The sequence below is a fragment of the Aspergillus flavus genome, chromosome 8 (genome assembly GCF_009017415.1).
Source record: "Aspergillus flavus chromosome 8, complete sequence".
Classification (NCBI taxonomy): Eukaryota; Fungi; Ascomycota; class Eurotiomycetes; order Eurotiales; family Aspergillaceae; genus Aspergillus; species Aspergillus flavus.
Window position 1 is genome coordinate 2754473 of NC_092403.1, and position 15006 is coordinate 2769478.

A 15006-nucleotide genomic window follows, 5' to 3' on the forward strand; every position below is an offset into this window, starting at 1 on the left:
TTTTTCTACTTTTATTTCTGCTCGTCTTTGCTTTTATTTTTTATTTTTTTTAGGTATTTTTCGAATGACCGCCTATAATCGTCATTGTTTGAAACAAACCAACCGCTACGTAAGAATTACGGTACCTTTACCGCGGTTCCTTTTCTTAGTGTGCCTCAAGTTCCCTTTAGCTCTTCTTTCCGCCAGTCTAGACCAATGAACATGTGATCTGTTTTTACTTTCCTTATGAACTGAGCTGCCAACTTAACCTTCCTTCCTCCTCCTCCTACTACTACTACTACTTAAAACGTTAGCGGCCGCAAATAGAACCATCTCAGTACTGGTCGATCTAAAGATTTAATGGAAAATTAGAACGAAAGGAAAACCACCAAAAATGAACGGGGGGATAAATATAAATCATAAATACATAATAAAATAAGCTGAGAAAAACTACGTTGTCCACATACGGCCATGACGGACAAGTCACAAGTGTGAAATATCAAACCTCCTACCTTTGGGCTTGGTTGGCAGCTCTAAGCGGCTCTAGACGAGCAACGCGCTACTTACTTTATAGGATCTAGCGGTCCGCACCGTAGCTGCATGTAAGGTTGGTCTCTGGACAATTAGCACAGGAGGATGATTCCCAATCAACCACCCACGTCGGAGTCATAATCATATTACAATTACACATCCACCCACAAAAAGGTATACATCGGGTAGAAACAGAGGTGGTTATTCTAGCAAAGAGTTCATGAACCGGCTACCTTTTCTGGGGTAGATCTAATTCGATGAGCGGTGTCTTGTATATTTAGAAACCATTGTGTTGTAGCCAGCGCTACGATCCTTTTTGAGCGTTGCAAACGTGGCTAGTGGAGAGCTACTTGCCCTGCCCAACGATGCGATATCTGATCGATTCCCGTGAGTTGTCATATGCGTGATATATCTTGGGCCTCGAACACCGCCACTGCTCGTTTTGAATATTTTCTGGGTGCAGTTGGACAAGCATGTCGGTTTCAAGGATCTTCGAACTGCGTTCTTGACTTCATTTGTCGGTCAACGAGTTGAAACACGCCTTTCCTTCTCTAGGTCCGCTGATGCTTGGGCCGCATTCTGATACCTAAGGCTTGCTCTATCTATTTAAAGGAAGCTACGATGTCCAAAGGGAGCATGAGTCCGAACACTCAGTTTCTGTTTTGATTGAGATTCTCATTCCATGTTTCCAAGAAATGAACCAAGGTACCCTAGAACCCTTACTTCAGTAGCGCTCTATCCTCACTCAAACGAGCTACCACAGGCTTTCTCAGTTAATCCGCTCTATTATCTCTGTACTGAAGGTTTCGACTTCTCGGTTGGCTGAAGCCGGTCTACACCTCGGGAACCTCTTCTAGGTAGTCGCAGAGTGTCGCTATGATTCCAGCATCGACCAATTAGTATTCTTCTGCCAAATGTAGATCCCTTCAGTTACTATTTACTAGATACATGTCTATAGATTGTCTTAGCGAGAAAATCATGGCCTTGAATAAGAAACCCTAGAGTACATACAACTGCTTGACGTAAGGGACATTGGCTTTCTACCCTACACCGCAAGATACCAGCACGCATACACAATGCATTCCCTCTGCTTCCTAAGGCACAGATCTCATCATATTGGCTTCGAGAACGTGACTCTTTTCTCCGTTTCCCAACCCGGACATGTATGGATCTAGATTCCGCCGGGATGACCATGACATCATACCATTCGGAAAACTCTTGCGAATCGACTTGACCCAAACCTGACCGCAGTCATTAATTAATCTTCGATCAACCTAACTACGGAGTAGAAAGAATTAGTTGCAGAGCGCAGGAACGTTCTTCTAACCGAGATCGAAGCGGGGAATTGAGAGTACACTATCCATTTCGCGCATATAAAGTCTCAGTGATTACGATGTTTGTGTGAAGAAATAAAAGGTCATACCCTCCGTACTCGTGCCAGGTATCATATAGGCAATGGATGTTGAAGAGCATGCTATACTACACAGTAAGACACTGCAGATTTATGCCTGTAAAGTCAGGCATACATGATGTAAAGTCACGTGTGTAGGTGGGACTCACGCGTATCCGATGTTTTGATGCCTCGACTCTTGCCGACGACGGACATCCTCAGCCCACCGACGACAATCAATATCCACCGACTCCACGCCAACTTTCAATGCCGTTGTCGCCCCGGTTGCTATCCTAATTCGGGCTTTGTCGCCCTCGATTTCATTCGTTTAATCTGAATATCGACCTCGACCGACCGACAGCTGGGAATCGCGTTTGTTTACATCGCCATGGCCGCTAGTGGCGCGAGGGCGCAGAAGCCTGTGGGCTCTGCCGCATGGATTTCCACGGAGAAGGAGAATTTTACGAACCTGCTCAATCAAGAGATGGAAGAAGTGGAATACCCGGTGCGCCATGAGATGGACTGGTTGAATGAGCATATGGCCGAGATCTTCTCCAACAACCAATTGTCTGTTGCGACCGACATACCCCCTACATCCGTTCCCGTGCTGACACATGCATAGCAATTTCACGGAAGCATTTAAAACCCCCGGAAAGCTTAGAGGCAAGACGCCGCGGACTGCACGCAAGAGGGATCCTGCCGAGAACCGAGTGGTATGTTTCTCATTATCCCTGGGTGGCCTTCAGCTCTACTAACGTCTTTAGCCCTTGAGTGAGATCTTTTCAACATCGCATAACAGGTTTGAGGACAAGGTTGCGAGTCCAACTCCTCATCGTTCTCCTGCTAAACAAAAGGCCCCTGTTTCCGTGCCTACTCCAGCTCCAGCTGCCGCCACACCTACAAAACCCAAACACGCTACGGAGAATGCCCCACGACTCCAGTACCCTGATCTCAGCAAGGACTTGAACTCGCTCACGACGTATAACACGGACTCGGGTTACCATGAAATGCCGGATGAGGGCGAGGAGGAAGAAGATGACGATGTTGTTCTGACACAGGTGCAGCCTGAATCGCAAACATCCACACAGCCCTTCGATAGTCAACCCACTCCTAAAGACGTACAGGAACATCGTTCTTCAATTAGTCGCCGTTCCACGGCCGCTTCGTTCCACTCAGCCCATGAGGACGTTCAACAGCGCGGAAACACGGTGGAGCCTATGCAAATTGACTCAACTCCGAAAGAGGCCACAAAGGAACATACTCCCCAGCCTCTGCCGAAGGCGAAAGCACCAGAGCCGAAACCGGAAACGGAGGTCCAGCCTGAACCTGAGCCTGAACCTGAGGTAGAGCCTGAGGTACAATCAGACGTGGAGCCCGATGGCGAAGATGACGCGGAACCTGAAGCGAAAGAGCCAACACCAGCACTGCAGCAAGAAGCGGAACAAGTAGAAGAACCGGAAGCGGCATCAGAAACTCAACTTCCAAAGACGATATCATCACCTGCAAAATCTTCTCCTATGAAAACTTCCGCTCCCCAGCCGTCGGAGCCTCGTGAAGAGGTGAAGGATGATGCAAAGGATGATATGGCCCTTGACGACGAGAATTTGGATGATATTGGGTCGCCTTCAGATGGCTCTACTCCCGATCGCCCGCTGATTCGCAAGAGCAGCCTTTCTTTTGCCTCGCTCCCTGCCCGCGAGCCCCTCATGAAGAAGAGTCTGGGTGGTTCCCGTATCTCCCGAACAAGCCACATTGATATTGCCAAGATCAACAACACCGGGGGCTCCGGCTTCCTCGGTAGGCAGACTGGTGGGCACAGATCAACCCAGGCTGCTCTGGATGAGAATGCAACAAATGGTGAAAAGATGGACCTCGATGATGATAAACAAGGCTCCCAGGAAGACACGGACGCAGACACAAAGGCTAGCAAGCTTCACAACAAGTCATCTACTCAACGATTGCATGAGAAGATCAGTATGCTTGGCAAACTCCAGCCATCACGACCTACCAAGTCTATTCCGGCGGTCCAAGGCCTGTCCTCTACACAGGTAACCTATCCGGAGCTTCCGTCATCTAAAGCCGATACAAAACCGGAGACGGCCTCCCAGAAATCTCACGGAACGCCAGCTCCAGAGCCCATGGAAACGGAGGATGACGATTGGATCCGGCCCTTCGGCTCACCCTCGAAGGCAAACTTCCCCAGAGGCCAGACAGCAGATGCTCCAGAGAAACGCTCTGGCGTAGGTGCAAGCCATGCCACTGATCACGACGATGCTCCTGCTGCTCGAAAGGAAAGTGCAGCTTCTGAAGAGCCAGCGAGATCCAGCGCAAAACAGGGCTTGGAAGCAGTCCTTGGCAAATATTCGACCCCGACGTATTCATCCCCTCAGCGCCCTAGCCACCAGGCCAAAGTCTCCACTTCACATTTGGATAGCCAAGTATCGACCACCCCTGCAGGCTCTCCTCTCACCCAAGACGGTCTGGTGAGTGCGTCTAAGTCCAGATTACAGTCCATCGTGAGGTCTGCTAAAGGCCTTTTCACGAACTCTGGTGGTGTTGCTGCGGCTGCAAGGATGGAGGCCTCTTCACCGGACGAGCACAGAGTACAGCGCAGCGAACGTGTTGAGCCAGATAGAACCAGTAGGAAGGTGCCACAGCCGACGCGGGACCACAGTCCCCCGCGACAAGAAGGCCGCAGAACACGAAGCTCGACCGAGCGGGAGGAGCGTCGAAAGCAGAAGGAGCTTGAAGATCGCCAGCGTGAGGAGGAGGAAGAGCAAGCAGAGAGGGCACGCCAGCAAGAGAAGGAGAGGCAAAGAGCTGCTCAGCTCAAGGCTGCGCAAGAGAAACTATCGGCTGAGAATGAAAGCCGCAAGGCTCCGGTTGCACCAACTCCGCAGAAGATGTCACAACTACAGAAACACTCATCAAGAGAGCCAGAGCCTAGCTATGAGGCAGCCTCGAAACCCACCGCCCGTCCGTCTGTATCACAGCAGCAGTCAACCAGGCAACGCCCTCCCAGGCCCACCCGAGAAACTCTGCAGAAGCCGAAGCCTCAACCCCAGCCCGTGTCAATTCGTGTTGGCAGCGCTCTTTCTCGTCATATACCCTTAGCATCCTCTTCGGTGTCCGGTGCTGCGGAGTCCAGTGTTCCCGCACCCACCCCCGCTTCCGCTTCTAAGCAACCTACCCTGAAGAAGAAGGCGAGCAACTCCTCTTTGCACACAGCGTCTTCCAACAGCAGCTTCAAGAGCTCTGTCTCCAGCCAGACACAGAGAAAGGCCCAGCTCGCAAGTGAGAGAAAGCGAGAGCAGGAGGAACGCGAAGCGCGCAGGAGAGAAGAGCAAAGACGCGAGTTGGAACGCAAGCGTGCTGCTCAGCAACAGGAGGAAACTCGTCGACAAGAGATGCGGAGTCGCGCGGAGGCCGAACGTCGAGAGCGACTTGCTTCCGAAGACCCTAAGAAAGCCGCCCAGATGCAAGCCATCGAGAAGCGGAGACTGGAGAACGCTCGCAGGCTTGAGCGGCAAGGTAGTCAGCAACCTGAGATGGTAAGTACAACACTCGTGCCGATGCGTTGGCTTTGAGAACTATACTGATTGGCGAATATTAGAACACTACGCACCCGCCAGAAAGGCCGGCTTCGCAGGCTGCTCGTCCCGCTTCACGACTGGGCTCCATGCAGCCGTACAACCGCACAATCAACCCACCTCAACCCAATCCTGCCAAACCACCCAAAAGAGGGCTAGATGATGAGCCAGGTCATCGCTCTGCAGCACCGAAGCCCGGTACTATGCAGCCTTCCGGCGAAACTAAGCGAAGGAGAACGGAAGACGAGCACAACCCCGTTATGCGACCTACAATGGCTCCGCCGATCCGCCAGTCGAACATCCGTAAAGAGTCGATGATTCGCAAGGTAAGAATTCAAAGGCTCTTCATGAAGTTTTTCTCGTTGTACTGACGTGACTAGGAACCTACAAAGCCCTCCATGTACGGCCACGCACAACCTGGTTCTTCGATCTTCAAGACTGCTCAATCACAGCGACCTGCGCATCCGATGGACATGGCCAAATACGCGAGTGGCAAGATACCCTTCGCGGAACCGTCGAACGCCCCCCAGCCTGCTACGCATAAGACTCCAGTTGCCAGCTCTTCAGCTAAGAAGTCTGCCCACAAGCCATCACCAAACTATCCTAATGGCGAGAACATTCATCTGCCGGAAATCGCAACTGACAGTGAAGATGAGGACTCCGATGCTGAGATGCTCCCTGTGCCGAAGTGGGCTCAGCCCAAGGAGCTCGAGTCGCTTCTGCGGCAGCAGGAGGGCTTAGAAGCGGATTCCATCTTTGGGCCCATTGCTCCATTCTCGCTGGAGGAGACGTTCAAATCCGACAAGAGAATCAAGAAATTCCGCGAACGCACCAGCAGTGCAAATTGGGCTGGTACTGATGCACTCACTCAGGAAGAAATCCGACGGGATCTTGCTGAGCGACAGCGTTTGCGACTTAATGGGGGTTGGAGTTTCAATTAGTGTCCGTTGCATGGGTTTATCTTGATACCGAGTGGTTTTATTCTGGTTTGTTTTAGTAGGAGTAGACTTACGCGTTGGCATGACTGGTCGGCGTTATTGAGATTGGACACTGCTTAGCTGCATTATGAACATTATAATCATGCATTGACTTATGTTAAGCTTTTATTACTGTGCGCGTTTGACAATGCTTGCTTAGTCTATACTTAGTGATGGTGTCATAGCTACAATCCTAAACTCGCAGTATAGTCTTTAGCTATGGAGTACAATGGTTCGTAACATATTTTAATACCATTGGAAGTTGTATGGGCTATCCACTTTTATATATATCTTCAATTGACACCCCAAGAATATAGTAAATTAGTCCATAACTTCCACTCCACGCAAGACTTGAACAATCCACCTACACGAACTGGTCGAATCCAGGAAATTAGTCAAGAATCTAAACCAAACTATCACTTCGAAGGTAAATTAGAAAGCCTCTCGACAATGTACTGTATAGAGTACGAAATCTTGTACTTGGCAAGTCTATTATTTTTACTCATAAAGCTAAAAGAGAAGGTTTCTTTCAATAACAAGCATCATTGGTCTAGTGGTAGAATTCATCGTTGCCATCGATGAGGCCCGTGTTCGATTCACGGATGATGCACTTCTTTTTTTTTCAGTCTTTTATTCCTGCTCCTCCTAAGTATATATCACCAAATATGCAATAATCGACGCAATCACGGCCACCATACAACTCTTCCTTTTCTTCTCTTGTTCCGTCAGTTAATTAAAGGGTAGACTACTTGACCTAGGCAACAGAACCCCTTTCCCTTTCATGCACCGTACAATGAAATAGGGGTTGATTGTGGTAGGGCTATGGGTTTGGAGAATTGCCAGCCTCTAACAGGCGCCTACTCATTATGAAATAAAGAACAACTACTAGTACAATCATCAAGTCATCATTTTGGATATATTAGTCACGCACTGTACATGTGTGGTACGTACAACAAGGTCTATTATACACAAGCCGCCACTTTACTCCGCCTCCGGTTCAATATCGCTGGCCCCGTCATACCCCTGTTCCATGGCGTCCGGGTTGAGATTGGCCGCGTCCGGCGCAATGCCGTCCTTGTGTTTGGATTTATTGTGAGAAACCGTCCTCCAGCCGCACGGCTGAGAGGGGTCCTTGAGATACTCAGACATCGGGAACTAACGCAATCAGCTTCATGCCAGGCCTCTGAAACATGGGATAAAAACTCACATAGTGATCGTTCTTCTTCATAGTCACCACCCAGGGAACATTGTCGAATGTAACCGCCCGCAGTCGGAAATACGTGTTGTCAGGGATCTTGCTCACTTCCTTCACGAAACGGTCAAGATCCGGGGTCGGCACTCCGTTGACTGCAGTGATGAAGTTGGTCGGAGAAAGGCCGTACTGATACGAAGGAGAGCCACGACTCTATTGAAAAGTTAGCCAATACCGAGTCTCACCAAGGGGAAAGGGATTAAAAATATACATACCCTTGCGCTCACGTAAATCTCGCTGTGCAGCTTGGAGATCTGCTGGCGGACAGCGTGGTGCGGCTTCTGCAAAACGGCACCGCAGAAGACAACCGCCCGGTCGGTTTCAAGGTCCGCCGTCGGTACGGTGGGCACCTGGATGCGCATTTCTTGTCCATTCCGGACGATCAGGGCCTCCAGGAACTCCTTGTCGTACATCACATCGAGTTCGGAAACGCGCGTGATCAGCTGACCATCTAAAGTGAGGAGGATATCGCCCTCCTGGAAGGTGTCGGCCGTGTTGTCGAAACCAGCAGGCGGGCAGTCGACTTTGCGCACCATGAACAGCTGGTGTCGCGATGGATTGGCCTGCGTCACCTTCTCGATCCATTCCTCTGACACACCCATGATGCGGGCCTGGCTCATCTGGACCACGTAGCTCTCCATGTTCAGGATCCGCAGCTCGGGCATCACGCCCTGCTGGATCTTGGACACGACCGGCAGCAGCGACGGGGTCGCGAATCCGAGGTGATATTCCACATCCTTATGCGAGCTGGGGGTGCGCTCTCCCAGATAATTCAACCATAATGCCTGAACGACTCCGTCTTCACCAATCAGAACGCCATTGGAGCACTGTCCACTCAGGCCAGTGTCCACAGTGACGGCATCCAGGTTGATGGCCCGGTATCGTGGAGCAGACGCATTTGCTGGGATTGACACGGTCGTGATGTCGGTGACAGCTGTCTTGGCCACCACAATGCGGAAATTCTGGTTGAACCCAACGAAAATGGTGTCTTGGCCCTGCTTGATGTACTCCGTACTGAGCTTGGCGCTCTGCACGGGGGCCTGCACCAGACTGGGATCATACTGGATGATGGTGTAGTTCTGCAGTGGATGCAAAAATACGACCTTGGCATTAACAATGATCGAGTCGGCCACGGTAATATTGATATCGCAGAGGTCGTACGGGACAATGGCTCGCGATACGACAACCAACCCCTTTTCCGCATCCACGACGAGCCCAAATCCAGTCTTCTTGGCCTGGGGGTAGCCGTCCAGCTTCAAGGGCATGGTGCAGGACACACGCACAAAGCTGCGCACTATCTCCGAGGCTGCAGGCTGACTCACGCCATCCAGTTGGATGAAGTCGGCCTTTCTGGGCACGGGGGGAAGGGCCGGGAGGGCATCCGCTAGATCGGAGAAGTCCCAAAGACCGGTCTCGTCATTGCGCACCGCCAATCGCATCTTGGGGTGCCAATGGCGGTCGATGTAGACGATACTGGTGCCCCGCGTGTGGAGGTCCCGGATATGTCGATAAGAGATGACCACTCGCGAGCGGTCGGGGATGGTCTTCATCACTTCCACAAACTCATCCAGGTTTCGCGTCGGCCGTTTGTCCACGGAATCGATGAGCCATCCGGAAAGAGTGTTTTCCAGCTTGAAGGAACCAGCTGCTTCGCAGACGTATACGCCGCGTGTGGCAATAGCGTACAGTCGCGATTGTTGATAGGATAAGTCATGGAACGTGCCGCCGGCCACGGTCACGAAGCGATCAGGCGTGATGGCATGCAGGTCGCCCACTTGGCATTCGATCTCCATATCTTGACCGCCTCTTTGCACGAGCAGACGCACTGTCTGCCCAACGCTCGAATCTAGGATATCGTCCAACCGGATAAACTGTGTCAGAAGTTCACCATTGACCTGCAGGAGCACGTCCCCCTCCTCTAGTTTTCCATCGGCGGGACCCTCAGGCAAGATGATTTCTGCCACTAGCATGCTGGTCTCCGTGGGGGCCGCTTTGCGCACGGTGGCTTCCCACTCTGGTGTCAGGCCCAAACGGCGACACTCGTCAAAAGGTTTTAGAATCCACTGGGTCTGGATGGTACCTCTAGTGACAGGCTCGCCCCGACGTATGCATTCCAACGCACGCAGCGGACGATCCAATGGAAGGAAATAGTCGGTTGCAGCCCCGTCTGCACGGCCACCGGCTTGCAGCGCAATCGCATGACCGTCGATATTCACGACCGGACTGCCAGAACTACCGCCGCTAGCAGCTGCAGCGGCCTGGATATAGTTTGTATTGAAGTCGCTGTAGCCTTCGCCGTACTCTGGCGCATTTCTATCCAGTCGACTGATGACGCCCGACAAGATACTCAGTTTTTCTCCTGCATCGTTACCAACGACCCGGATCTCCGAACCAACTCGTGCAGCGTCAGGTTGAAGCTTGAGCTCCGTTAGATTCATATATCGGATGGCTTTCGGGTCGAATTTAAGGATACCAAAATCGTGTACAGGGTCTCGATACACGGGACGGACATCGCACTAGGGAAAGCCCATTATCAGCATCGACTACGGTGATATACCCCGCCATACAGCTTCCCCGAGAGTTAGCTCTATGGCTAAACTTACTTCCTCATGATTGTCAAAGATACAATAACCCCAAAAGGGACCGGGGCAGACCACATGTCGATTAGTCAAGATATAACCCCTCTCAGCATCGACTACAAACCCGGTAGCCTGACTACTCATCGATAATTCTGTATCAAAAGAACATGTTTGACAGAAGTGAATGGAAACCACGCTTTTCACAACCTCCTCGATAGTAGCTTGCCACTCCGGCGAATCAGCCTGGGCGGGCCCAATGGGCAGTAGACGGCTCGCATCATCCTCATCCTCGATATCGTAGACGGTCCCATTGGCCGGAGTGGAATCTCCGGGGGTTAACGCAGAGCTCTCGGGCTTGAGATGTTTGGCTGGACGCTCGGCGGGCACGATGGAGCTGCGCTTGCGTTTCGCGCCTGCATCTCCGTTCAAATCCATGGCTTTGATCGAAAAATTCTTAAATCGCGGATGAGAGCCGAGAGGAGGTGCGAGCGACGCGATCGACCGAACAAACTCGTGACGATGGATGCTCTGAGCGGGAGCTATGGCGTATGAGCAGAGCTGGGGACCCGGGAGCTGATCTGCTAGCGGACGGCGGGTACGACCAGAGATTGACCACGCAGCGCTTGAAGACGGAACAGGCGACCACTGAAACGCGGTCAAAGGACCACCAGACTCCGTGGAAAGGTGTTCAGCAGTAGAAAACGTAGAATAAAAATGATAATAATAAGGAGGCGGTGCGGCGGGAGAGGATGAAGAAACCGTAACAGCAGCAGTCGTAGAAGTAGTAGTAGCGACAGACAAGCTCCTTCTGCACACCAGGAGCGAGGCGAGAGACATTCACAAGACCCCCCGACGGTCTCAAAAAGGGAAGGATAGAGGGGACAAAGAGAAGGGTTGGGGGTCAGCGTGGAAAAAAAGAAGTCAGGCGAACTGCCGCTGGGTTGGAAACACTGCTGCACCTCCGGCAGGCGGAAAGCCCTTATCCGGGACCCTGATTGGTCCATGCTCCCCTCTGCGGTGGCTGCAGACGATCAAGTGATATGGAGCTTTCCATGTCTTCTGACCGTTGATATTAAGATGATCGGTGGAACAGCCAGGAGGAAAACAGGGAAGTCTAAGCACAAACCCAACGTTTGTCAAACTTTCAAGCTGTGGGAAGAAGCATCCTCCCTCACCCCCAAAGCCCTACGGCAACTACTACACATTGACATGGTATCATTGATGCTATGCACGGATTGAACCGATTCAATTTTTACAGTTAACTTCACAAAAACCTGTAAATAATCCTTGTCCTTGTCGTCTCTTGTCCCCACCTGGATCCGGACATAATTTTAGTAGAAACCCCAGCTGGTTCCACAGGTGGACTTCTGAGTCTCACACCTGGGGGCACACGGCATTCCCCAACAGGTTCCTTGCGGAAGAGGCTTTCTCATATACCCTTGATATCCGACCTTTGCCAAGCTGAACTCCATCAGGATTAATCCGCGGATTGATTTGCAAGCCACATTAGCAAGGACAGTTCCGGGTCATAGACAGATGATTTTGTGAGTATGTTGGCGTCCAGCTGTGGCGTTGAATGTGAGTCTCAACTGAAGAGATAGCGCCTATGGAGCTTTGTTCCCCAACATTGCGCTGAGCCAGAATCGCCCAATTTCTCGACAATGGGGACTGCGCGCACGTGTGAATTATCGGATCATTCCAAACCATTGACTTTGCTCAGACGACGGTCTCAGTAGCTGGAGAGGGGCTGGGCTTTCCATTGCCCTGAGGACTTGGCTGGGGCGTTCCAGCGGTGCCTGGCGCCGTGCGTGGGAACAGCTCAGCGAGCTTCTTATACATTTCGTTCATGGACGGCATGTGTGGGGGCGGCGTCATGATACTTGGTGCTGTAGGAGGCACTCCTCCAGATTTCTTGGCGCGGTCGGCGATGGTTGCCAGGTATGCCAGATTGGCCTGCAGTCGGCGCATACAATCGATGTATTCCTGACTGGGCTTCTGGGTTGGCCCCTTTGCGGTGTCGGGGTTCTGATCCGACGGCGGGTTTGAGTCCTGCGGCTGAGCTGGAGGACCACCGGCCTTGCCTGCTGCTTGCAAATTCACGACCTCTTGCAACAACATTGAATTGATATCGAGCAGAACAGTGACACGAGCCTTCTCTCGGGCCGTTGCGGGCGATGGAGTCACCGGGGGCGCAGACGCCTGTTGGGGGTTCTGCTGTGGAGCGGGCCTTTGAGGCTGCGCGGGCACGAGGTTATTCGCCGAAATTGAAGCCATGTTTTGAGGGAAGGACGGCGCCGTGGTTGCCGGAACGTTCGACGCAGGAGTTGAAGTCGCTACAGTTTGCGGGGGCATAAATTGGTTTATGGTCGCGGGGACAGGTGGCTGGGCAAAGGGAGCAGAGAAGTTGGCTAAAAGCGAAGATCACACATTCCGTTAGCGGCTTGTCACCGACGTTGTTGCTCAAATGACGCAAGGCACAGAACAAAACTCGAGGACATGGCTCCGAACGATAGTTCCATGGCAGATCCCCATCAGACCAGAAGTATAGCTCTCCATGTGTCACTGAGGGGCCGTGTATATACCGATAAATCTGTGAAGCTAACGATCCATACCATTGTCCAAGGGGGCACAGAGGGTCGAGGGGAGCCCGGAATAAAGAAACAAAGCCAATATAGAGAGCCACCCTTAAAGGACAATGAAGTATAGTCTAAGGAAAAAAAGAAAAAGAAAATAAATCGAAAGAGGAAGTACGACGTACCAGAGTGTTGGGGGAAACCCGCCGGCATCATAGCTCCACCGGGAGCGCCTGCCTGCATCGGCATGGCCCCAAAGGAATGCTGTTGTGGAAGATGGGAAGGAGCCTTTTGCTGGGGGTAAGAAGGGATCGCGTTCGGATAGTAAGGAAACTGCTGTGGACTCTGAGAGGTAACCGGAAAGTGTTGCTGTTGCTGTTGCAACATAGAGAAACCGGTCGCGTTGGGATCCATGATTCTTGGGGGTGGGAATGTGGTTGGACGGCAGGGGCTGTCTGTCGAATAAAAAAACGAATGACAGGAAATGATAAAATCAATAAAATGAAAAATACAAAATCAAAAATAATACAAATTGGAAAAAAAAAAAAAAGATATAATAAAAGAAAATATAATAAAAAGGTATTAATTTTGTAGTGTCGGTCACCGCACGGACGACAATGGGACGGGTTGAATGAGAACTGTCGCTGACTCGCGGGAATTCAAGGGATGCCAAAGAATCGCGCCGTTGAAGACTCAACAAAGTTTTCTGGAACAATCCGCCGAAAATTCAAGGAAAAGAAAATAAAAAGAAAATAAAGGTGTAATGAAAAAAAAGGACCGAGGACGCGGAATGATTGGTGGCGATGGTAGTACTATGGTCCTAAGTTAAGGGGGGCGTGGTGGGAAAAAGTCGGTAGCAGTAATTTAAAAGGAGAACAAGAGATTGATTGAGGGAACACGATCGACTCGAGCAGTCGACGAGTGAAAAGAGATTTGCTGATCAGCCTTTGCGGAGAGACGAACTAATGCAGCGGATTCTCTGGGCGGTGGAGTTCAATTGGAGAGGAACCAACTCCAGTCCCCATAATCGTTGCTCCGATTTAGCTTTGGGGCGTGTTTGGGAAAAGATGAAACGTCGGCCGGCAGTGAAACTGTTTGGAGACCCGATTTTTTGAAATACAGAGTATGTATGACAGGTGATGGTGACGGTAGAGTTCCAGAAGGGAAGGAGTTGAGGTTGTAGTGAAGTTGGAATGTGAGGGAAAAAGTACGAGGCAGCTGATGTGCTCGTGCCTGAGGAATCAGGTATCACTATCGTGGGAACACAACTGGTCATGCTCCAGGGCTGCTTGGAGTCACCTCAGGCATCCAGTAGTTGCTGCCTTTACCCGCCCAAGCTAGACCTGTTCCTTAACGAACTTGCTCCATGACGATATCATATATCGGAATCAATGGTTCAGTCGATACATCACCTCCGCCAACCATTACCATCATCAATATAATGCAAAGAAGTCTCGATACTTTCCCACGATCACGAAAACAATAATTTCCATCGCGTATCTAGAACAACTTTAAACGCGACAGTCTTTCCCTGTCGGGTAAGTACGTCGTCTCCCGTCCTCTTCCCAACCTCCTGATATCGGCCTGCAGCGAACTACTCCTGGGTCAAAAGTACATGTTAACTGCATTCACAGAAGCCTGTATCCTTGACAGTGGCGCTGCGTAGGATCCCCCGGACCCCAACTACACAGCCATGGTCCTGGGAAACGCTATTTGAAATAGCCATCCAACTTAGTTCAGAGCGGGATGGGAGCCTCCTATCAAAATGAAGGACAACACCATGTTGAGATAAAGGTACTCTGGGACAGGTACGTGCGGAACGAAAGGCACTTAGTTCCGATGCCACTGGCCTGTCACTAGTCATCGTAGCTATTTCTGTAGGGCGCAATATTCTCCTTGAGGTGCCGTATGGAGTACTGCTAGCCCCTACGGGTCGTATCTTCCGAGCTTCCTACAAAGGATATCTGACAGACCAGCGAATCTGTTAACTGAATCAGGAGATGACTCGTGTCCACTGAACAACAGAACGATAGACATACTGTACGTTCGAAGCGACGTGACTAGTGATCCTGCCTAGCGGTTATCTACGCCATGCAACAATAGTTTCAAATAAAGTGTCATTGAGATGATCGTAT

At 51.1% G+C, this 15006-nt stretch overlaps 3 protein-coding genes and 1 non-coding gene across 4 annotated transcripts; 2 read left to right on the forward strand and 2 right to left on the reverse strand.

The window, feature by feature from the left end:
- Nucleotides 1-263: 263 nt before the first annotated feature.
- F9C07_2175791 (uncharacterized protein) lies at nt 264-6911 on the forward strand. The gene is made up of 5 exons (XM_041295739.2): nt 264-2467; nt 2523-2613; nt 2665-5451; nt 5514-5816; nt 5871-6911. The coding sequence occupies exons 1-5, from the start codon at nt 2289-2291 to the stop codon at nt 6429-6431; spliced, it is 3921 nt and encodes a 1306-aa protein (XP_041150875.1). The 5' UTR covers nt 264-2288; the 3' UTR covers nt 6432-6911.
- A 95-nt stretch (nt 6912-7006) lies between these two features.
- On the forward strand, nt 7007-7077 carry F9C07_t232. Its single transcript has one exon. It is a non-coding gene; the product is annotated as a tRNA-Gly (tRNA).
- On the reverse strand, nt 7019-11234 carry F9C07_2287708 (putative nuclear serine protease HtrA2/Nma111). The gene is made up of 5 exons (XM_041295714.2): nt 10323-11234; nt 7935-10235; nt 7675-7872; nt 7419-7622; nt 7019-7352 (listed from the first exon to the last, which is right to left on the reverse strand). Exons 1-4 carry the CDS (start codon nt 11133-11135, stop codon nt 7449-7451), a joined length of 3486 nt encoding a protein of 1161 aa, XP_041150874.1. The 5' UTR covers nt 11136-11234; the 3' UTR covers nt 7019-7352; nt 7419-7448.
- A 340-nt stretch (nt 11235-11574) lies between these two features.
- F9C07_1957504 (uncharacterized protein) lies at nt 11575-13548 on the reverse strand. The gene is made up of 2 exons (XM_041295713.2): nt 13057-13548; nt 11575-12706 (listed from the first exon to the last, which is right to left on the reverse strand). Exons 1-2 carry the CDS (start codon nt 13283-13285, stop codon nt 12015-12017), a joined length of 921 nt encoding a protein of 306 aa, XP_041150873.2. The 5' UTR covers nt 13286-13548; the 3' UTR covers nt 11575-12014.
- Between the last annotated feature and the right edge of the window lie 1458 nt (nt 13549-15006).